Consider the following 25,812-nt stretch of genomic DNA (forward strand, 5'->3'; position numbering starts at 1 on the left):
CCAGCATATCAGTAGCACAACAACATAGCAGCTTCTCTTCTGGCAAACTGATGAGCGGGGTTCCCATTACATCACAAACACGGACCACGGAGTGACACCACCCACCTGCGAGGTTCACGCACCGCCAGATCCGATGTGAATCCAGCCGCCCCTGGATGCTTCCGCTTAAAGTGCTCGAGCATGGCGGCAGTACAGCTTCACCCTCCCGGTCGACGTATGTACGTAATCAATTACGTTCGTCATGTCGATGCCTTGCACCAGCCCTAATCATGACATGCTCTCCACCTGGCTGTCTACTAAATCCTTCTCCTGCTTACAGTCAGCTGAATACAAATAAACTGTAGTTACCTAGCTAACTTAATTGAAACTACTTCTGGTTGGGGATTTTAAACGCTAAGTCGCTAGATAGTGTTAAGTAATAAACCAGACAATACCATCAACTACTTAGGCTACATTTATTGCCTGTGGTTGTTTTCTTTAGCTCGGGAAAGTACTCGTTATATTATAGAAGTTTATCCTGATATTGGGTATGTTCTTTTATTCTAGCTAACTAGCTTTAGCATTATGTTACAGCTACGGTTACCCTCGCTGGAAACAGCATCATTTAGCTCATGTTTGTGCTGAATTAGCAAAGGCTGGTAGCAAAAGGTATGTAGCTTATTCTTGTGTGTGCACCCACTCTGAGCAACGGTTACTGTTCCCGATACCGAGCCTGAAGTTAACTAGCTAGCTAAACTAATCTGATGAGCTAGCTGTAGCTAACGTTAGCTTAACGGTTACCTCAGTTGTCCAGCGAACACAATTAGCCGAAAACATACAAACACAATGTCAGAAACATCAATTAAATTTAATGAGTAATTTATGTACATTCATATGCAATTAGGCCTACTGTTAATTACTCACCAACCTTTTTAAACACCAGGTAGCTGAGAGGCTTCAGCAGGTAGAGCCAGAGACAGTATAAACAAGACACAATGTGCAACTACAGTATAGAGTTATTTTATTAGTTTAACATATTACAAGAGACATTATTTGAAATGGTGAAGAGTGTGATTGAGTTGAATGAGGGATGGAACATGTCCAGCAGGTTAACAGGAAAAGATGATAATGTAAAGAGTATAACCTCACCAGGAGTGCACATTTGGCTGTTTAAGATCATGATTTACCATGATGGAAGAAGAAAATGGCCACATGGAGGCAGTATGGGAGCAGATTGGATACTCATGGTACTCTCTGTCACACAGGATCCCAGAGGTGAGTATTGATACAGTTGTCATCACACCCATATCAAAATATAATAGTTTGATATGTATAGGCTTTTCTGGGTTTTTTTTTACTTGCACCATCTAATTAGTAATTAAAAGTGCACAAAGTATGTTAGATGTGCTGTATGAAGAATATGGTTCAGTGTATGACACAATACAAGCTTAGGCCAAACATGAACATTAAAACAAACAGGTGAATGTTTCCCACTTTAAATATCAAACGTTCACTCTCTGTCCTTCTGTGTTTAACTGGTGCAACAAATTTAATTAATTTAATTGTAAAAATTATCCGTTGAACCAGTCTAATAGACGTCACATGGAGTTAATGCTGCCTTTATCCTGTGGCAATGGGCGCTTCCACCTTAAAAAGCTAAATGACGGTTAAATGAAATAAGGGAATGACATACTATGGATTATTCAACTTCGATTTCATGTTCATTGTTTAGAAGAAAAATAATTTCTGCTCTCAGTGCTCGTAAACACAGCAGTAAATCTGGCAGATAGTTTCAGTTATGATCAGACAAGGAAAAAACTGCTGATTTTGCATATAAAGGTCAAAATGTTGTACAGCAATAACACATGAAGAAAACAATAACATGAGAAAGTACATCTTGGCTTAATTAAAATAGCAATTTATTATATTTTAAAGTACAGAATGAAGAAATAAATGAAATCAAGACACAGCAAAATAGTCATGATTATGTCTTTTTCTTACTTGCCTCTCCATATGTTCTCATTATTTTCTTTTCAAAATGAAGCTTTACTGTTTTTTCTTTTTTTTTAAGTTTGTAGCATTGGACCCATTAAAATGGAGAATAGAAGACAAAAAGCTGCTGCTCCTTTGGTCTCACCTACCCACGCCTGCTGCTGCTGCTGCTGCTGCTGCTTTCTGACTGACCTGTTGGAAGAGGCAAAACACATCACCACCCCTCCTCTCTCTGGCCAAGCCATTAGCCATGAATTATGGTGCTGCTACCATCACAGCCAATTGTCTGGATGAAAAGCAGGCGCTGCTTCACTTACCGTTGTGCGTTAGCTTGTGCCTGCACAGCAGGTTCAGGATCATAGTTTCTGATCAGCTCTGTGGCTCAGGTCAGAGCAGGTAAGCAGATGACATTTCACTTAACAGGAAATGTGGGTTAGTGCAAAGCTGCGGGCTGGTGATTGATCACAGCAGTAACATTTCCAGGTCTTCTGAAAGGAACGTTTTACATTTGTGTATTCTGATCGGCCAATACTGAAAATACATATTATGTAGTTCATCAAGATCATTTTAGGCTAAACAAGCAATAATCTGTCTATATATACTGTCGATCAAATTCATCCCATTGAACTATTTTGTAATATTGTATCAATGAATATATAACTCTTCTTCTTTCCTTATAGGGAAACTGCTGGATTCGTGGAGAGCTAGAAAGAAAGAGAGAGGTAGACGGAGAGAGAGAGAGAGAGGAGCAGGAGCATATCTGTTACCAGGAAAACTCCTACCGCTGTATCACTGGGAAACCCGCGAGCAGATGTGATGCAGAGACTGGACACGGAGGCAAATTATCAGACACTGCACTGAACAGTACAGTAAGTGCTCCTGGATGATTATTTTGCTTGTTATCTGTAAGCTTGTAACTGACACAGGGGGGACTGCAGTATTGAGCTAACTCTTGGCCAGCTGTGCTACTGCAAACACCCAGACAGGATCATTAAACCTCATAGAGGAAATGCAGAGTTTGCACTCAGTAAGGTTTGGATATACTTTTAAAAGCTTCATTTTGTAGACAACAGCTGCTAGAGACACTCATGAGCAACTTGCCAAAACGTGTTACTAAATGTTTTTATGGTTTTAGTAAATATCTGTTTGAGTTTCAGACAGTAATTTAAAAGGTTAATATGCACATGTGTACTTTTTATAATTAATCCGGTTCTGTATGTTTATATGCTGTAATAAAAAAGCACACGCACACACACACACGACCAACTCATAATGTGTAAAGAAGTCATTATCTATCTTTTTCCTCAGTGATAAAGCTGTCTGTCAGGCTTATTCCTCAGCTCTGCCACAGTTCTGAGTCTCGGCAGTCTTCACAGGGGTCCTATGTTGTACTTTTCAGTTTGTTGTTCTCACAGGATCAGCTCGCTGCTACTTTAACAAACCAGGCATTTATTTGCCTGTTATGAGCTGAGAGCACAGTAGCCAGATGGAGGCTGTTGATCTTGTTAGAAACGTAGATGTGAAAAGACCATTACCTGGACCACAGTAAACATACACGCGCACACACTTGCCTGCATGCGTGCATACACAAACACACATGCATACAGACACACGCACGCACGCACACACATGGGTTTGTGCAGTCGACCATTCACTGAGCTGTAATCTGTACACTGGTCTCTGCACCTGCTGCACTTTATTATTAAGTAGTCAGTCAAGAAGAATTATTGCGTTGGGCCCCGAGTTACATAAATGGCCACGCTGAAGGGAATCAGGATAAGTTGGTTGTTTGTTACTAAGTTTCAGAGTCTACTACTCTTACCATCCATCATCTTGCTGTAGTAGAGCAGTAGTTGTAAGTCCACGTGGATTTGCATACAGGTTGGCTACTGATTGCATATGTTAGGCATGATGCACAGCGTAGTTAGTGCTGACCCGCAATGTTAATGATTGACCAGGACTCTTACACTCAAACTATCACATCTGGTTGCTAAGAGCCTGAGGAGAGGAGATAGCTTGGTAACATGCTCAGGAGCTGATAAATAGATATCTGGCAGCAAGCTTTTTTTTTTTTTTACATTAAAATGTGAAACCAACTGACATTTCAGGTGCTTTTAATCAATTCAGGACAAATCAGGTCTGATTTATAAAGATTACTGAGATTGTGCTGTGAATGGAAAATGAGAGAATTAAAATGCACACTCACATATTTGCCTTTTCCTGTCTGCTCAGACCATTTCACTGGTCTCTGCACCTGTCTTCTCATGCAACCAGCAGAGTAGAGGCTTGCTGCTGCCCCGGAAAGATGGTGGGACTGAGAAACTGCTCTACGTGGGAACCTTTGCTGCTCAAGGCCTCCTGCATCAAATCCTGTGCCAACGGCTGCTCCCTGGGCATGACCGCACACCTGACTTATGCTAATGCTGACATAGAGTCAGTAGAAGGTGAGTAGTGTGATGCTACACTCTTAGGACAATAATAATCTTTGCAATTTAACTGTAATGACTCCATATGTCATCAAGTTGAATATAAAATCAAATCATTTCATCAAATTTATGAGATTGTTTTGAGTTTGTAAGAAAAATAACTAGAAAGCTTTCTTTACTCGACACAGCAATCTGTGTCAAATGACAACCCAGTAATTCTTGTATGCAGCTCAGTATTATCTGATATGAGTTCATGTTTGCTGGCTGGTTTTGAGAGTTTGTCTGTAATAGATTAAACTTTTGTGTAAATATGTTTAGTGAAGCAGTGTGTGGTATCGTCTTTTCTCAAGACTAAAGTGATACTTTTCGCACCTGCATCGAGTTAGTCAGATGTTCATATATGTCCTTTGAAAAAAGTGATAACTCCCAAATTAAATAAAAGTTAAGCAGTTGAACAATTTTGCTCAAAACTGCAATGCCAGCATGTTAGCAGCCATCCCAGTAAATATATTAATTGTCCACAGCGACAAAGTAAAACTGGGAATTTATTGTGCGCTTACAAATATCTATTGTACTTTAAAACATATTACATGTTATGTTTCCAAATTGAAGCAAAACTCAGAAATCATTGTTTCATGTTTTGGTCTTCTAGGTGTGTTTGTGTACCCTCTCGGGGAAAAGGAGGTTGTGGTGGGCTTTGAGGCTGTGATTGCAGGCCGGTTGGTGGGGGTCCAGATCCAGAACCGAGGGAAGCTGAAGGACTGCTGTTTGGACTGCTGCCCCGGATCTGGTCTTGAAGGCCACTGTGGGAGTGGGCAGGAGTGGGGCTGCTGTGGGAGCTCGAGCCTCGACATGCAATGCACCAATGGTGAGGAGGGAGGATGGAGGAATGCTACAAAGGAAAAAAAATCTTGTGTTTGTGTTACGGTGCCTATGTAGTTACCTGATATGATTTAATAAAGCCTCAACAAGTAAGAAATTAGATTTGCTTTCATGCACACTCACATAAACCATGTTTATGGGGCTCTCCATTGAGTCATTGAGCAGAAATCAAGCTAATTCATTCATAGATACCGCTAGTGGCCATTAGTCATTGGTTCTCTGTTCTGCAGCCTTACAAACCCAGACATGATGAGTAATATCTGAATAAGAATGAATGTATGAATCTTTCCAAAATGCCCATAATAGAGGAAACACTCAGGAAATTAAAACTGATGAGACTTCCCATATTTTGCTTGTAGATAAACATTGCAATTTGTACTTTAATATGGTAGAACTGCAAATCATTTAAACCACTGTTTGAACTGTTGCAGACTGTTGTCTACTGCTGTAATGATCTTGTGTCTGTATAAATACAAATGCAGCCACAGTAAGGCCCCCCTCTGTCCTGTTTTAGCTTCACTCGAGGATGGAAAGGACAGACAAGGAAGGCAAATAGATTTGGCTGTCTGCCTAATGGTGAAATGGCATTCACTTAGTACAAACATATATCAACTTGAAGTGCATAATTTTATTGGAAGCGGTGCTACAGTATCATGTACATGGAGTAAGTTATCTAATAACACCAACACCCCTCAGATTTAAGTAAGTCTAATGTAGCTTTAGGTTCATTTGATTACAAGGCATGAAAGATTTCTTATGTCTGTTTCAATTGTTTCATGATGTACCTGCTTTGTTTGTGCTTCAGGACATCTCATTCTGGATGAAGACCTTGAAAGAACCACCTTCATCGTTGGCACAGGCCTCATTGGTCCCATGGATATCGTTTCTGTTGTCATAAGCACCACACTCGAACTCCCCACGTTAGAAAATGGAGCAATCCGCATCGTCTACCCTGCGCTGCTCACCCCTATTGTGACCGGCCAGATGACTTCAAGCAAGAGTGAAAATGGAGGGAAATCTGAAGAAAATGGGTATTTATGACTAAACTAACCCTCTGGAAAAACTATTTAACCATAATTGTAGATTTCAATAAATGAAGACATTAAAGACTGACTGCTGCTTATTGTTCTCCTCCTCAGACCAACCAGCTGTTTCCGTACCACCACAGGAAAACAAGACCGGGCCCTAGACTCTGAGCAGCAGTGTGCCCACGCCATCTTCACCAGTCCAGCTGCCAACCTGGCACCTTATGAACTCAATTTCCAGTTGCTGGTCAGAGGGGCCTGCCTGCTGGCCGGTACTGCCTTTCCTACTCAAATATCTTTGATTCAGTGGGTCTTGACTCAGTCAATGTGAAATACTGGAACAGGGCAATCTCATTACAACAGCAAATGAATAGGCCTGAATCCAAACACAGCCATAACACAAAATCCTAATCTCCTCCACTGGTGTGTGCTGTAGAAATAAAAAAAATTGTAATATGCATGACTGGTGAGACACTACTGGTGTATAGGCAAATAACTTAAAGATATCATAACGAAACCTCCCTAGTCGGTTGCTTTTGTTAAGACAATAATTTTTTCGTATTACAAGTTTTCTGAAATGTTGTGTTCAACTATGCAAATGATGCATTATCTAATTAAATATGCACAAATTTACAACATATCCATAACAGAAATCTGAACATTGATAAAGCCAGGCTTAAAACTTGTGTTTGATATTGTTGTGATATAAGAGTCAAAGGTTTTTACCGAGGGAATCATCTCTTTTATTACTACTAAGGAATAAAACTGTTCCTAAACTAAAGTTTGGTGTGTGTAAGAGCTGTATTGTAAAATCTCATACATTTTTAGACACTTCGGGTGAATAGGGTAAAGTTATAAACTAAATATCACCTTGAAATACAGTTATTTTCATACAATTATGTTTTAAACTAAACTGATTTGCTAAATGGATTTGTAGGCCTGGAGAGCCCCACTCACGCTCTGAGGGCAGATGCAGACCCCAGTGCCCAAAGCGCCTCAGCAACCTACATCACGTTGGCACAGGAGCATCCATACGACAGACACATAGAGATCATTCTGCACCTCAGCGGTGAGCAATTAATAAGAATATCTCCCTATTATCTTTTTCTTCCTTGTTGTCTGATGTTTGTATGACTTGAATGAACTCTTCCACAGAACCTCACAGCCCGTTGGTCATATTAGAGAGAGGCCGGCTCTCGTTCAGTCAGTACGAACAGCAGATCTGTGCCCGCCGTGATTTCATCCGTTGCAGTCGCAAAGACTCAGAACCTGAGAGGAAGGTTGGTAGTTGCTCGCACTTCTCTCTTTATCTACCTTTTGATATCTCACACGTGCCCAAAGCTGACATGCTGATGTTCCACTCCACAGCTGGAGTTTGTGAGGAAGCGATACCACAAGGACATTCTGAACAGCCCCGTCCTGATGCTCAACTTCTGTCCCGACTTGTTGCGTGAACCTCTGGAGCTGCACAAAGCCACCAGAGAACTACTCTTTCTTGTGGATCGAAGTGGCAGCATGAGTGGCACCAACATCACTCGCGTAAAGGTGAGATGGATTAAATAAACCACTGAAAATGAGTCTTAGTTTTTAGATTTAGGCGCACACATTGAAAAGACCCCATCCTGTCTATTGCTTTTTGTTTCCACAGGAAGCCATGGTGGTGGCACTGAAGAGTCTCCCTTCTGGCACCATGCTCAACATCGTTGGCTTCGGCACCACCATCAAGCCTCTGTTCACCTCCAGCAAGCTCTGCACTGATGTTAGCTTCACACAATTACCTCGCTTGTCTTGTTTATAAGATTTCCTGTGAAACAAATTACGTTATTCTCCATTACATATGAAAAACGAAACACATGGAGCATTTGGATCGTGTTTCCTGAAAGCAGATGTTTTCAAGCACGTAGGACTATCTGTTCTACTCTGTAATCAGGCAATAGGTCAGTTCCTTGGGTTGCCTTAGTAGCAGAGTATCGGGTTTTATCCAGACCAGGAGCTGTAAGGACAAACAGTCTTTGCACATACTCCTGACCATATGGTGACCTTTCATGCATTTTCACTAAGGCAAGAGATGTCCCTCCATCTCCTCTCCTGTCAGGCATGTTTGTCCACGGTGTGATTTGAGGCGGTTTTAAAGCAGGTGCTAATGTGTGCATGTTTGCTCTCTCTTTATTAGAGACGCACTGATTCAATTCTCTGCTCCCCTCGTGGGGTAATTGGACCATCTGATATCAAACAGTGGATTTATCTTGACAACATAGGTGTATGTTTGCACAGGCGACGTCATGCAGTTGGACAGGTGTTGTTGTTGATGCTCGCCTCTCCAACCTTTACTGTAGATCTGATAGCATCTCTACTGTACTGTTTCTCAGGTCACTCTAACGCAGGCGTACGAGTACGTCCAGAGGATGAGAGCTGACATGCGAGGCACCAACCTGCTGGGGGCGCTGTCCTGGGTGTACCAACAGCCCATGCAGCGCTCGTATCCTCGGCAGGTCTTTATTGTCACGGATGGATCCATCAGCAATGTGGCTAAAGTGCTGGAGCTGGTCCGCAGAAACACATGTGCTGGCAGGTACGCTGCAAAAAATATTATTGTCTTATTGCACATTATATAAGACACAATCATCTACTGTAGAAAATAACATATCAGGGACTTGTTTTTAGGCTTTTTTCTCTTGGTCCATTGGCAGATTTTTTATTAATTTCAGTCAAGAAACAACTTCTATTCATTGGCTTTAAGCTTATTTTTGAAGTTACCTTTTTACCAGTTACCAGTGTGATAATCAAAACTAAACCCCCAATTTGAATCTTAACTCGTATAAATCATGTGAAGAAAAATCCGATACTAGGCAAAAACACATACAAAATTTCGGTTGAACTGTTCCTTTACAAAGAAATTGAAGGGACAGTTCACCCAAAAATGAAAATTCAATTATTATCTGCTCACCTCCATGCTGATGGAAAGTCAGGCAAGTTTCGTAGTCCACAAAACATTTCTGGAGCTTCATAGCAAAACAGTGTTGCTGCATTCAACAACTGAACAACTGAAGAAGATAGGGTCTTGTTTTAAAATGGAGAAAACAACCCAAAAAAAAACCTAAGCTCCATAAATTCTCCAGAAGCCCCTTATCCCAAATTGATTTAGAAAGATGTAATTTACAGCCTTTTCATAAGCTGAAATCTTCACTGTAGCTGCAAAGTTAAAAGCGTTCGCTGTCTGAAGTGGGTGCAAGAGCTCGACCGCACGTTGAGGTTGGATGTAATGCCTTTTCAGATCAATTTGGGATCATGGGGATGCCAGAGACTTGGATTGTGCTGCACGAGTTGCACTTATTTCTTTTGTTTCCTTTTTTTTTACATTTTAAAACGAGTCACAATCTTCTCCAGTCTTTTAGGAGAATGCTGCAACACCGTTTTGCTTTAAAGCTCCAGAAATGTTTGGTGGTACTACAAAACTTTCCATCGACACAGAGGTGACCAGATGATGACTAAATTTTAATTTTTGGGTGAACTGTTCCTTTAAATCAAACCACTAGTTAACAAAGATTTATTCTGTGGCTGGCCTGTGATAGGACATTAAATCAATGAGTGTGACAAGGAAGCGGAGAGGAATAGGGTGCAGTGAGTGCAGGCAGAGTGTGGTGATAAATATGACAGAGACACTGTGTGAGGGAGGAAGAGAGAAAGAGGGGACACAAGCAGACGGCGATCTTGAAGAAGTGAGACCAAAGCACGGTGAATGAAGGAAAGAAAGGAAAGGGCTGAAGTATTTTTGAGCCCCGCCCAGTAATCCCGTTAAGTGCTCTCCTCTGCAGTAGGAGGCACGCCCCTCTGGTTTCCTCCAGGCCCTTCAGCAACACACAATAACTCCATTTATCTCTCATTAGTATTCTCCTGTTGGAGCCACTTCCTCCACTGTATTTTGGCCGTCCCTCCACACAATATGCACATGCTTGTTGTCTTGCCTTCTAGTTTTATGTCCTGTTCAGGGAGAGCTAACAGTATCTAGCCAACCGAACAGTCTTGCTGTTTTTAGAAGGAACACTTAAAGCCTGAGCCTTTTCAATTATCCTGTCCCCTGCTCTTTTCAAACTCTCAATTAACCAAATGGATTGTGATCCCTCAGAGTGCCCAAATAACAGTTCTGTCCAGTTGATGACTCCAAATTTTCTCTTTCCCAAGACGCATGGAAGCCTCTCTCTGCCATTATAGTTTCACAAATAGATACTTACAGAAGTCTAATTTGTAGCAGGAGGCTGGTACTTGATTTGTTCAGATGGTAAGTGACAGTACATATTGTATCTGTGGTGCAGACAGTGCATCAGAGACCACTCCGTGATAGTAGAAAGTGAAGATAATGATCACATAATAATTGTGGTATCATAATTTAATTTCCTCAAGGGATGTGATATAAATTGAATGTTTATACTGCATCACCTCTGCAGATGCTTCGGCCTGGGCCTTGGTCCCCGAGCCTGCAGGAGACTCCTGCAGGGCGTTGCCAAACTGACGGGAGGGACCACAGAGTTCTTGGATGATGAGGAGAGACTCCAGCCCAAGGTCAGCAGCACTGCAGCACTGCCACCTACTGGAGAAAATATGACTTGCAGAACAGTTTTAATTGAGAGATACAGTGTAAACATAAAGCTTTAGGACTTCATATTTGCCTTTCAGCATTTCACAAGCCATCAGCAGTGGATAAAAATAATATTTATTCTCCTTTATAATTACGAGTACAATTTCGAGGTACCTGTACTTATCACGGCATTTAGTGTTAATGTAATATATAATAGTAAGTGATTCACAGGGACCGTTTCTCTGCAGTGCATTCAATTTTGCTTAGAATATTGTTTTTACTTTTACTTACGTAAGTTTTTGTCTTACATGTAATGAAGTATTTTTAGATTAATGTATCGGGATTTACATAACTAAAGAACCTAAATACTTCTTCTACCACTGGGAACTAGTCAGTTGTAAAAAGTCTTAACTTTTAAATGTTGTGACCACTCTGTCTCCCCAGCTAATCAAGTCTCTGAAAAAGGCCTTTGAACCTGTACTGACTGACGTACGGATCGACTGGTACCTGCCAGAAAACATGGAGGCTTTTCTTTCTCCCAATGAAATCCCTCCGCTCTACCCTGGGAATCGTCTAATTGGATACTGCACCCTATATGACATGACGAATTTCAAAGCAAAAAAGACAGAGGTACAGTATACATCACTACACTCTTGTAGAGTATACACAAATGCCGAAACTAAAACCAGCTGTATATTTTGATTTTACTTTAGTTACTTTAGTTTTTAGTTTAGTTTTACTCACCTCACCATAATAACTTTTGTCTGCATAATCTAATCTCACTTTTTCATTTTATAGTCTCAAGGACGGGGCTATAAAGGTGTACATCGTGGCTCCACTGGTTCAGTTTTTGGCCAATCAAACGATGAACTTTCACCTCCTCCTGCCTCAGAGTTAATGCCTCTGGTGACATGTGCAGATGGCACCGACTTGGAGGAGGCACTGCGGGAGATTTCCAGAGAGATCTCCTCTGAGTTTTCCTGTGCCAGAGACACAGACCCTGGCACCAGCCCAGGTTGGTTGCTCATCACAGACTACCTTGTATCCAAAATCCAAGACTGGACACCTCACGCCATAGTGACTAACGTTTAGCTTTTATCTGCTCTAGGTGTGGAGCTAGACTGGTCCAGTGACGTGAGGAGGAGGATCCAGGAGAGCTCTTACATCCAGGAGCAGTATGTCTTAACTCGCTGCTCCCTCAGCAGTGAGCGGAGTCTCCAAACACAGTCCCACTCACACATACACGCCTCGTCCAACTCTGACTCTGCAGGTGGGGTCTTTCTGTCTGACCCTCACTCGTCTGGGTCAGTGCTGGAGACAGGCTCTCTGCCCCAAGGCCTTGAGAAGATGCCCCCTCCAGAACAGAGATCATCCCTGTCTCGATGGGCGGACCCTACATGGCAACAAAACCTTTCAGTGGAAACCCCTGATAATGTGTCAGAAAAGGTAATAATTGTATTTATATAGCACCTTTTAAAAGCAGAGGTAAGATTGATTTTATCAGATTCACCCTAAAGCAGTTTCCAGTGTTCCTGCTTGACGTGACCGAAAAGTTTCCACCACCACCGCTACAGAAATGTTTGACAGCAGGAAATGTTTTCATCTATCAGTCCTGTGAATTGTTTTTTCTCTCTTCCCACTACTTTGTGACAGATTGTAACAATAGTAGTGGGAACAACCTATTGTAGAAAATGAAAGATGCCAATTTCCCCACCAACACACTGCACCAGAGCACAATAAAGCCACAAGACATGTTGTTTTTGGAGAGAGGGCTGCAACCTCTAGCTTTGTTGCTCCTACTCGACAGTCATTATTGGGGGTTGTTGAAAAGTGTTCTGGAAAAGATTGTACGTCCGGAACTGATGTAGCGCTTTAGCCAAGGTGAGGCAAAGTACTGAGGACACACAACAGAAGTACTGTACCGTATAAAGCAGCAGGAAATGTAAATACACAAGTACCTCAAAATTATACCAAAGTACAGTACTTGAGTAAATACACACAAATTAAAAATGCATACTATTGAAACTTGTATTATTTCCTTCTTTTACATCCAGAGTGGGCGTCTGGATGGACCTGAGGAGTGTCGTAGGAGACACAAAGCGCTGGCCCGTTCAACCATGGCAGCACGGAGTTTCTCGTCCCCTCAGGGAGAGCTGGAGATGCATCGCCTCAGGAGAGCTCTGGAGAGGGTCTCCTTCGACCAAACACTGGGAGGGAGGCTGGACGAAAGCGACGGAGAGACAAAGCCCCCATCAAGAGGGACACTGTCTCGAAGGAGCCTCACCGACTCAAGTAAGTCTTAAGAAAAGCAGGAGTCCTTCCTGTTTTGCCTTCAACAGATTCCTATCTCCCTCTCTTCCTCACTTTGACCCTCAGATGGACTCCTGTTCCCCGCCTCTCCTCTGGACTGGGACAGCTTCACAGACCCAGAGTACCTCTTTAATGCTGCGCCACCTGATGATCCCCTGCCAGGGCAGTGCCGCTCGCTCATTCACGGCCTGCTGAGCGGCAGACCTGTGTCCTGGGAGGTCACTGTGGACCTGGGGCACCTCTGGACCCCTGAGAGCCAGGAGTCACCAGTGATCGAGGGATGTGGGGGACGAGGAGGGGAAGACGGAAGAGGAGGCGAGCAATGGGAGGAGATTATTCACCAACTGACTGCACGCTCTGTTATAAGGGACTTTGAGAAAATGGCAGAGAAGGAGAGCGAGAGTGGACATGGTGAGGCTGATCGATTCATTGATTGATGGTTACTTAAAGTCATGGTGATTGACAGTTGTCTTAAGTAATACTATAGACATACTGTCTACCCTTCACTGTTTCCTAGGTTCAGCTAAGCGATACCGCATGAAGGCGATCCAGACCAGTAAGCACTGTAACATCATTTGCATGTACACAGCTTTCACTAGCACTGATAGCAACTCCAACAAAGGCCTCCCAGACAGCATGGACGTCCAAAACACAGGTGGGGCTCACTACCGACTCACACACAGCAATTGTACACATGAAGTTTGGTTTACTTGTGGTGGTTTGTTACACAGAGAAGTGTTCCTTGGAATCTATTTTAAAAAAGGGCATTTTTACAATACAATAGCAGCTACGCTTACCCCTTTAAGAGCAGTCATTGTCGCCTGTTGGCACACCTAAACCACACCCATAGCTGCTAGTGTGTAATAGGACGCTGATTGGTCAGAACCACTGTGTTTGGGCCACATGCACATAGTTTGAAGCCTGGCAAGATGGATCCTTGCTTAACTTTAGAGATCTTGCAAATCCAGCTGCCACGCGGGGTAAATGAGGAGTCCTGTCCATCCTGAAGTAATAATTGTTTAATGTCGGTGTTAAGGTTACCATTTGAATTCCCCGTTTTAGTCTGCTTTTGTGTTCTGTGTGTGTAGGGTTGCATTTGGGGAACAGACGGATCGCCCAGTCAGGTAGTCGCAGACAGAGGGCCTATTCTGTCGGTTTGGGCAGACGACGCACCAGCAGAGACAGCGAAGACATCGAGGACACCTGGAACTCTACAGGTAGAACAGACTGAATGATAACCACCACCCATTTCTGTTGTCAAGACTTTAGGTCATCATCAATCTTTGTATCTCTCAGACAGAGATGACACTCCTGCCTCACCCTGTAGCCTTACATCCTGGGACTCTAGTAAGTATTGCTGTCGTCTCGACCCGTGTAAACGTTGTAGTGTCAGTGTAGTCTCAAGGTTTGAGGCGTCTGACCAGAATGCCAGGTCAGAACTCGAGCTGAGTCTGTGTGGGTAGAGAGCTGCTCTCCGCCGGCTTGATTATACACATCAGAAACCCCCTGAGGTGGTTCTTAAAGGATCAATTCACACAAATTACAAAAAAAATCCACTTTTTCTCACCTATTAACCAAGGTTTTGAGATGCCAGTCTCATTTTTTTCCCGTGGATAAAACTTCAATAGCAAGATTTCTTTCCAGAAATCCACAAAACACACTGTAGCTATTTTTAAAGAGACTATTTCTTCACAAATAACTTTCTCTATCATGTAAAGGGTGAATTGAGCCTTTAAACACAGCCAGAGAACATCACTTCATCACTGTGCTGGGGAAACTAAAACACTGTTTATTATTCCACACTGCTGTCTCAGGTCTAGGGGGCAGCGCGACAGCCCCGGTGATAGCAGGCACCCCGTGCACTCGGTCACAGCGATCGATCGAGAGCAAGTCAATGGAGAGCTTCTTTGGCACCAGGTAAGACTATTAAGTGAAATTATTATGCTTGTTAGTGGGGCATCACATGTATGTCAATCAATCCCCAGCTGATTAGTCTTAAAGTGTGGTGCTGTTCCTCTTTGTTAAAGCACTCTGTCTGTGTGGCATACTATGTTTGCATTTTTGAGACTGATCCCCTGTACAGATTATTTATTTTAGCTGCTTTCTGAGTGATGCATCTGCATTTTGGTCACAGATATTTTGGCCTCTTTGAGAGTCTGTTATTGTTTCAAGTTGCTTTTAAAACTACTGCCCCATCTCCTTTGTTGCAGTGTTGAATGAATTGTTGCTTAGGTCCACATACAAATATATATTATATATATATTATATATATATTCGATATATACTCTCTTTTTATACTGTATATTCCAGATTTCCACTGGGCAGACTCAGGTCCTCTATTTCATCAGGAAAGCAGGTTCCTCTCAAGTCCCACTGTCTGTCTGCAGAGACTGAGAAACAACCTGAAACAGAAGCTCCAGACTATCTCCCCCTGGTGAGCTGTGTAGACTCACAACATAAATACTTAAGTACACACAAGCGTGCAAACTCATTCATTAATTTATGTCTATATAATGTCTAAACAGGTGCGTCTGCAGCTGGCATCAGGAGCTTTTCTTCTGACAGAGATCTACTCCGACTGTGTCCAGATCCCTCTAGACCGCCTGAAGAGGGCATCACCCTACAGCCTCCACCGCCGCAGCCTCAGCCCACCCTTCCGCTGCACATCTCCCAGTGCTCCATCTTTATCCACCTCTGCCAAACCTTCTGGTGTCCCCACTAGTCACCACGTCACCTTCTCTCCTTCTGCCTGCTCCCTCGCCAAACCAACCGCGCCCCCTTTCCACCACACTCCAGACGACACTCCCCTGATGCTGGAAGCAAGGCTTCGACGGAGACACCTTTCTGACCGAGACCCTGTCACCTCACCCCCTGACCTCCCCAGCTCTGAGGAAGGCTCCCTGGAGCTATCTGTCGGCCCCTCACCTAGCCAGAGCCACGGCCAGGCTGATAGTGGTCGCGGATCAGAGACAGACGTGTGTGAAGGCTCTTCAGGAGAGCCAGCTGACCTCCAGGGGAGCAGCCATTTAGCTCAAGAGGACCTGGAGGGCTCGAGCTGGGCCACAGCTGTGGCTCTAGCCTGGCTCGAGCACCGCTGTGCCGGTTTCTTCATGGAGTGGGAGCTGGTGGCAGCAAAAGCAGACTTCTGGCTGCGCTGTCAGGAGCTGCCTGAGGGAGTGGACCTGGCAGGTCTGAAGGGCGCCGCCAGGCAGCTGTTCCTGCTGCTGCGCCACTGGGACGAGAACATCAAGCTGAACATGCTGTGTTATAACCCCAATAATATGTGAGAGAGTGATCTCTGAGGAAACTGAGCCAGATCTACTGATTGTGATAGTGACTCCTTAGGAGAAAATCCTGTATTTTATCATCGACTAATACTCCATCCCAGTGCCAAGTTCACTCTAATATTAAGTTGTACATGAAATATTTATATTTATGTGACAACAACACCCTTTACATGGCATTGACCAAGTGGCCTTTTACTATAAATATGCTTTATGCAATCACAAGAATGCCTTGACCATCTGAATGGGCTTTTTGTAGTCGGTATGTAGTCAGTGTAGTGTATTACTTTACCATGTATAATCACAATTAGTGAGTGCTTAAGGGTTTGTAAGATTTAATTATCAGGATGATTATTTGATAAACTAATGAGACATTACTTTAAGTGATGGAATTATTGTTGGGAAAATAAAAAAATAAATAGTGGAAATCAGTCATTTGTTGTAATGTGTAACAAAAACAAACAGCAGAAGAAAAACACAGCATCGAGTTTAAGTGGCATCTCTGTTTAATATAAAACTTTTGTTGCCTCATTCTACTGCAAATATCTCACATTAAATCTACTTATGTGCTGATGAGTGTGATGAGAGACAACAGAAAAAATAACAAATGACTTCACAAATCAGACCTGATTGTCTACAGCTTAGTTTTACACATTTGTGTAAAATTATACAATCAATGGAAAAGCAAAAATGCTATTAATGCCATTCATGTAAAGCTTTGGGTGCCAAGTTTGAGTTCTGCATCACATCTTCAATATACTTAATTTTTAATACAATGTGTGAAATAATTTGTGCACCATGAAAAATGATGAGGCCAGTTGAAATATGGGCAGAGTGCAGTTTTAACATAATATGTAGAAATACTATAATCTATGTAACAAATTCTTTCAAAACAGCATAACATTCACAATTTCCTCCTCGCGCTTTACTCCACCGTTCTTTAGCTATCTGAAAATGAAACCTGAGAATTCACATTTCCTTTCTCTTTTCATCTCTTCAACTGCAAGCCCGTTATGGTGTAGGTCTGCAGACTGCACCCACACATTAGCTTCCTTCACTTTTAGCAGTAAGCTGAGATGAGAAGCATCGGATGGCTCCTTGTATTGAAACAGTCTGCCCCTGTGACCTCCCTCTGCACCAGTGTTGTGAGGATCAAAAGAGGGAAGGAAGGTTGAGACAGCTGATTAGACTAACTACGACTGGTCCGATCAGGCTGCGGCTCACTGGCGTTTGTCTTTGGCGGGCGTATCGTCTTGGGTTTCCGCTGGAGCTGGGGGCAGGGGCGGAGCCAGCCACAGACAGAGGAGGATGATCAGGTGACAGACGTGGAGGGCGGCCGAGCTGCTGTTAGTGGAGGGGTAGGTGTTCCACGAAAGCTCGATCAGACCCAGGATCAGGACCCTGAACACAAAACAGAAACAAGAAAACATGGCATTAATACCTGATTGAGTGTTGGGAATGGAAGTTGTAGTTTAGTACTTAGACTCCGTCTTACCTGAGCAGGTGGGCCAGCTTCTTGACTCCTCCACTCCAGAGCAGGTAGGGCAGCGTGTGGAAGTACCAGACGTAGAACTGGTAGTGCAACGAGCGGCTGAAGCACATACCAATGAAGTTAGAGGTGAACAGAATCAGTACAATCTGTGATTGTCTGTTAAGGTTTGATACAAAGACCAGCGAATACTAGGAACGTCATTAATATACTCTGACATGTTTAACCAATTTATATTTGACATCTAGCAGCAGATGTTAGAGTGTTGATTACAATACAAATTTGCCTTTTGAATGCACAGTATGTCATTTCTGTTGCGACGTGTGACCAAATGAATCTCACTGCTATCTTGGATAAAACTATGTTTTCAAGTACTTATAAAAAATATATAACATATCCAGTCATTTATGTGGAATTGTTGCATATAATGCTTTTAAGGAACAATATTCTACAGATAAGAGCAGATTCAAAGGATATGATCGACAGAGTTTTTCTGAGGAGGGATTTTCCTCTTCCCTGGCTCCTTGAGGAGGTCGAAGATGCTTTCTCCTGGCCTGGTGAGAGACATAATTGTTACTTTTCTAAAAAGAAATTTGCAATTCCACCTCCATGAATAAAATCCAAGCAATATCGCACATGTTTTTTTACACCTTCTTCAACTGTAACAAGTCTTTTTGTCAAAATCATTGACGAATGACACCTTTAAATGTGTGCAGCATCACTTTTTGCAGTTCTCCGTGACAGCTTGTTGCATTGTCTGCGGTCACGTCATGCTGTTTAAGAAGCAATATGGTGGCAGGCAAAACACTGTTTCCACGGCATCACAGATAGGCAGCTCCGGCTTCTGAATCCATTATTAAAACAATCCTAATACGTCAGATGTCCCTGAATGAGCCAACCCCCTTTGGTGCCGCAGAACAAAAATTGGCACAATTTTAACACCCGTGATTTATTCGAGCTCCTCTCCAACTATGCCAACAGTAACCTTGGCACAGCCAAAGTCAGTCTCACCTCTTCCAATGGCGGAGAGCAAAGAGCAGCAGGGTGAGCAGGTGGGCAGCCAGCAGGACTAAGTGGAAGTACCGATTCAAGAAGAGCCATTCTGGCAGGAAGCGCCAGTTGACCGTCCACTTGAACATAAACTGACGGCCGAGATCAAACGCCCGGCTCAAGTAACCAACGGGATTCTCCAGGAGGAAAGGCAAACCCAGCAAAAGCTGCAACATCAAGACAGATTCATTTAGAGATGATACTTGGCAATGCTGAATAACATTTAAAAATATATTTGTGCAAAATTATGCCTGGTTTTATAATCAGATGGAATATGTACCTGTATGGCTGCACACAGAGAAAGTTTGGGGATGGTTCGGATTAGACCAAACTCTGACAGGAGGAGGAAGAGCAGCCCGGGAGCAAAAAGTAGCACATTCATTTTCACAGACACTGCTAAACTGTCAGAAAGAGAGGAAGATTGAGTTGTAATTTCATCATGTCACAAATCGCCAAAAGATGACCTCTGAAAGGCATCACATGAAAAGCTGCATTGTGCTGTTAAGGAGTCCAGACTTGCCTGTAAAGGCCGCAGCCTAGAGTCCAGTGTCCATCCATGAAGAGGTTGACGGCTGCAAACAGCAGCATCATGGCCACCGGGTCGTTGAAGAGGCGCAGCACAAAGATGGAGTGGATCCGATAAGAAGCACAGCACACAAAGAAGAACACATATGGAGGAACCTGGGAAAAATAATCAAAGGAATAAACACAGAGAATTATGGCAATAAAGGGAAATTACAGCAACAAGTAAACTCTTTGGTAAAAGGCTATTGTCACACAGACCGACCTTCTTAGTGCGGTTGTATATCCTGAAGACAAGCAGCAGTGTGATGAGGTAGAAAACGGCAAAAAGGTACTGGCCCAGACGGATGTTCACCCCGTGGCTGGTGATGTAGTAGAGAGCTGTGAAGATGTAGACAAAGCCAGCCGGGTACCTGCAACGACAAGGAACTCATTTATCCTGCACTAAAAATTGCATCCGATGACAAGATTCAGAGATCTGTATCGCTAAAAAAGAATTTGAAACTCACACCAAGGGGCCGGTGTCTCCTTTAAGCTGAGTATAGTCGTAAGTACCATTGATGACTCCCTCCACTTCATCCATGTAGGCTTTCCAGTCTATCTCAGTGTCTGGGGTGAAGAACATAAATCAGTGGTCATGATGATCATGTTCACATTCTCAGTGCTGTTATTTATCTATTATCAACAATGTGTATGTTTTTCCTGAGGCACATCTTGGATCAGAATCGATTAAAACAACTATCATTTGCTTATGTCTGCCAATTTACTGTTAATCCACTTAATTGCAATAAATTTAGCCATCTTAAATAAATATAATTGATTGCTGGATTGATGCTGGTCAGTTCTCAAGGAAAAAACAGTTTTTAAAAAGGGTTTTAAATCACTATAAATTAATATAACTTTGGGGTTTTTTTTGGCTGTTTAATAGGAATTTCTTGACATTTTCTGTCTTTTGTATTTTAGCTATACTATTAATCGATTTATTAAAAATAATTATTGAGCCTTACATTAGAAACACACAATAATATAATATGGATTATCAAAACTCTGTATGATGAGAAAACACAAACTAATGCTTGATATATACATAAGCTAGGTGATCAGTGAGCAATAACACGCTTCTAGAAGTTTTCAGCATTGTCAACAAAAACAACATTTTCGGCTGCATTTAGTTTTTTAAGCTAGCAGTTGCTGAAAATAATGAATACCAGTTAACACTGACACGGAACAGACGCTTGTATGTGGTCATGCAAGGGCAGTGAATTCCGTTTGACAGGTGGCAGTGGAAGTTGGTAGGTTTGCTAACGCTAGCTACTTAGCGTCCAGACACGTTCAAAGGAACGACAAAACACCGTAGCATGCTAACTAGCAACGCGGCTACTTACACGCTACTTTTTGTATGACCCACACATTGAACCCGATCTCCAGGAACCACAACACCGAAACGACCAGCAGCGTGTATTCCGTCTTGAACAAGACCAGATGTTTGTCCTGCCACAGCGTGTGGAGTTTCCCCCACAGAGGGGACGGGGCACCGGGAGACCTTCTCCGCACACCTCCTGCCATGTCGGAGGAGCAGCGACGTGGAGAAGAACCGCAACGGACATGCGCAGAAAGGCTTCGTCACGTGACGCATCGACTTCCTGACGAATACGTCACGTGATATGGACGCCACTTGCAGCGAAGATGTCAACTTGAGGGATTTGTTTTTCTGACAGGTAAAACAGCCACAGGTTTATTTTTTACCGTGCTGGGCGGTTAGGACATGAATACTGTTAGACATTAATTATGTTTGCTCAGATGGTGAGTTCACGTAAAGTCGTAAAATAAACGTTTAGAGGTCACCAGTGGTTTCACAGCTGCAATAGCCACGCTAGCCGGCTCGCTAATGTTTTAAAGAAAGTAATATCGCTGAACACGTTTTGTGACAAGGGGCACACTCACAGCATAGACAATGGACGTAAGCGTGTTGTTACCAATTTCAATAGCGGTATGAACTGACACAGTAGCATTGACTTTAAGCTGTGACTGCTGCTTTGCTAAGAATTCAAATGCTAAGTTCCAACAATGTGGTTGCATCTTAGCTATCTGTGTGAAATAGTGCTAAAAGCTAGCTAGTTAATCCCATTTTACAAAAAATACATAAACTGCATTTTGATTAATGCTTACCAACCAGTCCTGATGGCATTTCCGGTCATATTCTGAATGTGAATACCAGCAGGTTAGTAAGCTAACTACATGTTAGACACCTGACAGTTCATCAGTTCAAGCAGTAAACTCATGATACCCAAGCGTTTGATGTATATGTGTCATATTCAATGTCTGATGACGTTGCTCGTGTTTTTTGATAATACACATAGGTGTTTGTCAGTGAGATATGATGATCTTACTGTGCTATGTATCATGGTACTGTACTGTACTGTGTTGTATTATTACTTACCTCAAAACCTGTAAACAAATCAAGGATGATTTATTATTAATCATACCTGACTATCAAAACCTACTGAATACATGCTTATAGTTACATTATTTTTGCTCATATGGTTAGCTAAAACAATGTAAAAAAAAAAAAAAATAAATAGAAAAACCCAGAAAAGCATGCACTCTGTAGTTTTTGGGGAAAAAATGCATTAAGAAGAGAAAGATCTCCCTTGACTGATCTTTAATGCCTATAATCAAACAAAATAAACAAACTCTCTTGGTTTAAACTGAATAAACAGACTTTCAAGGACAACACAGTTTCATACTGTTTTACTTTGTTTATATGTGGCGGACCCTGCCTCCTTTCTATCTTCAAACAGCGTTCTGGGGACCCTATTTTCCTCTGAGAACAGCTTGTTTATTCAGTTATGGAAAAAATAAATATTTCAGAGTTTGTATTATTACCCCATTAATATTGTAAATATTAAATTCTGAGTTTGAATTTCTTCTCCAAAATACATACTGTCCCTTTAAGGGACCCTAGAGGTCACGTCTGGTTTCCCGGCTAGCAGCTAATTTTAGCTATCCAATATTTTAAAGCAACTGTGACAAGTGGTACACTGAACTTTCAGTATATTTTTACCAATTTATAATGGCACTTTAAACAAACACTGTCATATGGACTTTAAACTGTGACTGCTGCTTTGCTAGGAATTCAAATGCTAAAAGTTATGTAATCTTCAGAACTCAAGCTAATTCATGTATTTCAGAAGTTAAATTGGTTCATAGGTTAGCATTGATTTTCTAAAGATATATTTAGACACAGCTGACTATTTGCAGAGTCATGTTTATACAACTCTTATTTGCATATTTACATGCAGTTACAGTGACCTGTTGAATCTTTTATGGAAAACAGTAAAACACTGTTTGATAAGTTAGCCTTCTCCATCCTGCTGTCTCTTTGCCACCAAGAATAGTCCAGTCACCACCAACAAACCTTCACATTAGTTATAATAAGATAGTTAAAGTTTGAGTTATATTAATGGTGTCAGCTGCCACAGAAATAAGTTGTCTCTTAGTTTTATCTCACAAATTAGGTTTGTTCGTGCTGTTTAAGTCCTAGCCCGTTTGTGCCTCACAATTTCTTATCTGTCTGCTAAACATGCACACATGTAAAAGTGTACATGTATTACTTTGCTTTATTTATTTCAAGCTGTGTTTGTCACTTTAATGAAATTGTTTGCATCTTGCAGTGACTGATGTAACTGCTCATGTTTGTTGACAACAGACTTGGGCCTATGCCAGTGAGCCTTTATGATGCATACTCCTAACACGATAAGCTTACATGTGTTATTTTTGGCTTATGGGTTTATTTTGGGTTGATGATGACCTCCTAAGAGCATTATGAAGTGCTGTTAGTCAAGCAGAATTATACACCCCTGAGAAGAGTCTGTCACACTGCATTTAGCTCTAGCTTTTGTAAATGCAAACAGCGGCATGCACATTTTTGTCATCATGAATATAAAGAAGATACTTCTATATGTAAGTAATGTAATGTTTAATTGGCAGGGAATCATTATGTTGCAGGGACTCTGCTTCACAATATGTAACCTCTGATCAATCAACACTTAAAGTATGTCACAGTGAAGTCGGGATGAGTCTTGCTTCTGTGGAGTTTTAGTTAAAGAAGACGGCTTGAATTGTTACATATCATACTGTATGTTTCTATTGGTCTGCTCCTAGGGCGGTGACAGGAGACCCAGGAGGAATGGATGGATTTCATGTGAACGTTCCAGAGGCAGTGTGTCTTGGAGCCACCTTTACCCTCTCAGGCATCTGCTACTACCTCTATAAGAAGAGCCGGAAGACACTGGATACACTTGATGTTAGTAATGAACATCATTTTACATAACTTTATACTGTCATAATTACGTTTTCTTGCTGTCTGAATTGCAAAAATTCAGAAGAAAAATAAAATTGTGTGGCAGAAACATATTTTATTCTTTTCTTTTTCATCTTGCTAAGCCTTTGGGGGTCCAAGCCTCCCTGCAGTTAATTAAAAAATAAACCTGAAGCCTGTCTACTACAGTGCATATACTGCATACCAACAAATCTGTGTTTTGTGTCATCAGGAGGCTCCACACTTCACCATAGATAAAAATCTCAAAGACATCTTGAAAGTTACTCCAGGAGCATGTCTACAGTATGCTGTTATCGAAGGTAACAAGGTTTTCTGATACTGACAAGAGTTGATATCATATTTTTTAGATGAAAAAATAAATAGACCATCCTTGCCTGTTATTCTTTATGATGTGTGTGTCTAATATTGTCTAGGTCCTGTGCGACCGGTGGGCGAGCCTCTTACGAGTCACTTCCAAAAAGAATCTGTCGGAGTGTTGCAGAAATTCATGTTGAAAGAGCACAGGCTGGTGTGGAACGGCCTGACGCGCTCTTGGTGAGAAATCCATTGAGAGTGCAGCATTATGATGCCATACATGATCATTTTTGGTATTTTCACCTTTATTTGAAAGTGGAAAATATAGGGGCAGAAAGGAAACAAGGAGAGAGAGAGAAGGGTAACATTTGCGTAAAGTTAAGGTCAAGACTACTTTATGAAATTCAGGGGCTTCCAGCGTGACTCGCAGCCTCTGGCAACGCCTGAAATACTGTAAAAACTAACCCTTGTAAAGTTAAAATGTCTTCAGAAACACATTTCAGTGAACTGATTTTGTAATATAAGAGAAAGTTGACAAACAAGACGCAATGTTGGTCCAGTTAGAATCACCACAACCGATAAAACTCCACGTTTATTTATTTTTTTATTTATACATGAAGCACAGAGGCAGCCCCTTTGTGTAGACTAAGACCCGTTGTTCCTTCCTCTTCCTGTTGCAGGACGGACAGTGAACGAGTCGTGCACCAGAGAGTGAATGCAGTGCCTTTTGTGTTAATGGGATCCAATGATACCTGGGTCAGAGTCCTGTGCCCTCTGCAGGCCTCTGGATTCCCCATGGAGATCACCCACGAGAAGTTCCACCAGGTCAATTACGGCTTGACTGATATCGTAGGACAGTACCTCAGTGGGGAGAAGCTCAAAGGGCAACTGGAGATCGAGGAAATGCTGAAGGTCAGTTGTTAGATCAGAGACTGTTGTTGTTAACATCTATAGCTCAACAGTTAATTCATTTGACAAAGCATAAATCGTGTTGTGTCAATCATGAGGGCAAATATGAACAAAGACTGATGTTGTTGTTTCAGGTGGGCACAGTCCTTACAGGCGTAGGCGAGTTGACACTGGACACAGACGGCACCCTAAATCTTCGACCTCCCTCCAATGGTTCACAGTACTTCTTGAGCATTACGGACTTTGACACCCTGCGAGGGGAGCAAGAGAGCACGACTGTTTTGTGGAAGGTGCTCGCCATCGTCTCTGCTTTGGCGGGAGCGGCGGTCCTCTTCTGGATCGGTCGACGCCACTACCACCAGCTAAAAACTCGCTGGGAGCAGGAGCGGGAGAGGAGGGAATTCGAGAGACTGCTGGCCGAAGCACCGAGAGCACGAGCTCCAGCGACGGGCCCCGAGGCTCCTCACGACGGGGCAGAGGAGCACATAGAAAATGCCTGTGTGATTTGTCTTTCTCAGCCACGTAACTGTATTCTGTTGGACTGTGGACACGTGTGCTGCTGCCACAGCTGCTACCAGGCCCTCCCACAACACCGATGCCCCATATGTAGACAGACCATAAGCAGAGTGGTGCCTCTCTACCACGTCTGACACACCTGTGTGACCACATGACCTCAGTGGAATTTAACCACCATACAATCTGTACCAGATTAAAGGAGACACATTATGCTCA

The 25,812-nt window shown here is 42.4% G+C and overlaps 4 protein-coding genes across 8 annotated transcripts in view; 2 read left to right on the top strand and 2 right to left on the bottom strand.

Moving 5' to 3' along the window:
• The window catches only part of prss56 (serine protease 56), a 13,711-nt gene extending 12,728 nt beyond the window's left edge, over positions 1-983 (bottom strand). Inside the window, exon 1 of one of the 4 annotated variants that reach the window (XM_084369853.1) lies at positions 908-983. The gene's annotated coding sequence lies outside the window, so the exon portion shown is untranslated. Of the gene's footprint in view, positions 1-105; positions 172-907 lie in introns of those variants that run through there. The other 3 variants (XM_084369851.1, XM_084369852.1, XM_084369850.1) reach the window with 3 other exon arrangements.
• On the top strand, positions 138-16,905 carry vwa5b2 (von Willebrand factor A domain containing 5B2). Of its 2 annotated transcripts, XM_084369845.1 has the most exons (23): positions 138-218; positions 2,652-2,840; positions 4,204-4,415; positions 5,050-5,265; positions 6,085-6,310; positions 6,419-6,576; positions 7,242-7,373; positions 7,460-7,584; positions 7,673-7,849; positions 7,953-8,063; positions 8,674-8,876; positions 10,750-10,864; positions 11,325-11,510; positions 11,679-11,895; positions 11,989-12,326; positions 12,935-13,172; positions 13,257-13,601; positions 13,708-13,845; positions 14,279-14,407; positions 14,487-14,537; positions 15,005-15,107; positions 15,501-15,624; positions 15,716-16,905. In XM_084369845.1, the coding sequence occupies exons 3-23, from the start codon at positions 4,277-4,279 to the stop codon at positions 16,475-16,477; spliced, it is 4,233 nt and encodes a 1,410-aa protein (XP_084225971.1). In that variant the 5' UTR covers positions 138-218; positions 2,652-2,840; positions 4,204-4,276; the 3' UTR covers positions 16,478-16,905. The 2 variants fall into 2 exon arrangements, with proteins under 2 accessions (XP_084225971.1, XP_084225972.1); XM_084369846.1 differs by lacking the exons at positions 138-218; positions 14,487-14,537 and having other exon boundaries at positions 2,352-2,840.
• A 52-nt stretch (positions 16,906-16,957) lies between these two features.
• Positions 16,958-21,128, bottom strand: alg3 (ALG3 alpha-1,3- mannosyltransferase). The gene is made up of 9 exons (XM_084369854.1): positions 20,921-21,128; positions 20,045-20,144; positions 19,801-19,948; positions 19,534-19,694; positions 19,294-19,414; positions 18,975-19,180; positions 18,440-18,517; positions 17,970-18,113; positions 16,958-17,875 (listed from the first exon to the last, which is right to left on the bottom strand). The coding sequence occupies exons 1-9, from the start codon at positions 21,099-21,101 to the stop codon at positions 17,695-17,697; spliced, it is 1,320 nt and encodes a 439-aa protein (XP_084225980.1). The 5' UTR covers positions 21,102-21,128; the 3' UTR covers positions 16,958-17,694.
• A 20-nt stretch (positions 21,129-21,148) lies between these two features.
• Positions 21,149-25,812, top strand: mul2 (mitochondrial E3 ubiquitin protein ligase 2). The gene is made up of 6 exons (XM_084369855.1): positions 21,149-21,253; positions 23,700-23,841; positions 24,089-24,176; positions 24,291-24,411; positions 24,852-25,083; positions 25,215-25,812. Exons 2-6 carry the CDS (start codon positions 23,725-23,727, stop codon positions 25,728-25,730), a joined length of 1,074 nt encoding a protein of 357 aa, XP_084225981.1. The 5' UTR covers positions 21,149-21,253; positions 23,700-23,724; the 3' UTR covers positions 25,731-25,812.

Source organism: Pagrus pagrus (assembly GCF_965226575.1).
Source record: "Pagrus pagrus genome assembly, chromosome: 12".
Lineage (NCBI taxonomy): Eukaryota > Metazoa > Chordata > Actinopteri > Spariformes > Sparidae > Pagrus > Pagrus pagrus.

Coding starts and splice junctions, on each gene's coding strand:
- vwa5b2 (XM_084369845.1), top strand. CDS start 4,277: ATGGTGGGACTGAGAAACTGCTCTACGTGGGAACCTTTGCTGCTCAAG. Junction 7,374..7,459: donor GATCATTCTGCACCTCAGCG/GTGAGCAATTAA, acceptor ACTCTTCCACAG/AACCTCACAGCCCGTTGGTC. Junction 11,896..11,988: donor AGACCCTGGCACCAGCCCAG/GTTGGTTGCTCA, acceptor TATCTGCTCTAG/GTGTGGAGCTAGACTGGTCC.
- alg3 (XM_084369854.1), bottom strand. CDS start 21,101: ATGGCAGGAGGTGTGCGGAGAAGGTCTCCCGGTGCCCCGTCCCCTCTG. Junction 19,415..19,533: donor CTAGGCTGCGGCCTTTACAG/GCAAGTCTGGAC, acceptor TCTTTCTGACAG/TTTAGCAGTGTCTGTGAAAA. Junction 18,114..18,439: donor CAGAAAAACTCTGTCGATCA/TATCCTTTGAAT, acceptor CAGACAATCACA/GATTGTACTGATTCTGTTCA.
- mul2 (XM_084369855.1), top strand. CDS start 23,725: ATGGATGGATTTCATGTGAACGTTCCAGAGGCAGTGTGTCTTGGAGCC. Junction 23,842..24,088: donor AGACACTGGATACACTTGAT/GTTAGTAATGAA, acceptor TTGTGTCATCAG/GAGGCTCCACACTTCACCAT. Junction 24,412..24,851: donor AACGGCCTGACGCGCTCTTG/GTGAGAAATCCA, acceptor TTCCTGTTGCAG/GACGGACAGTGAACGAGTCG.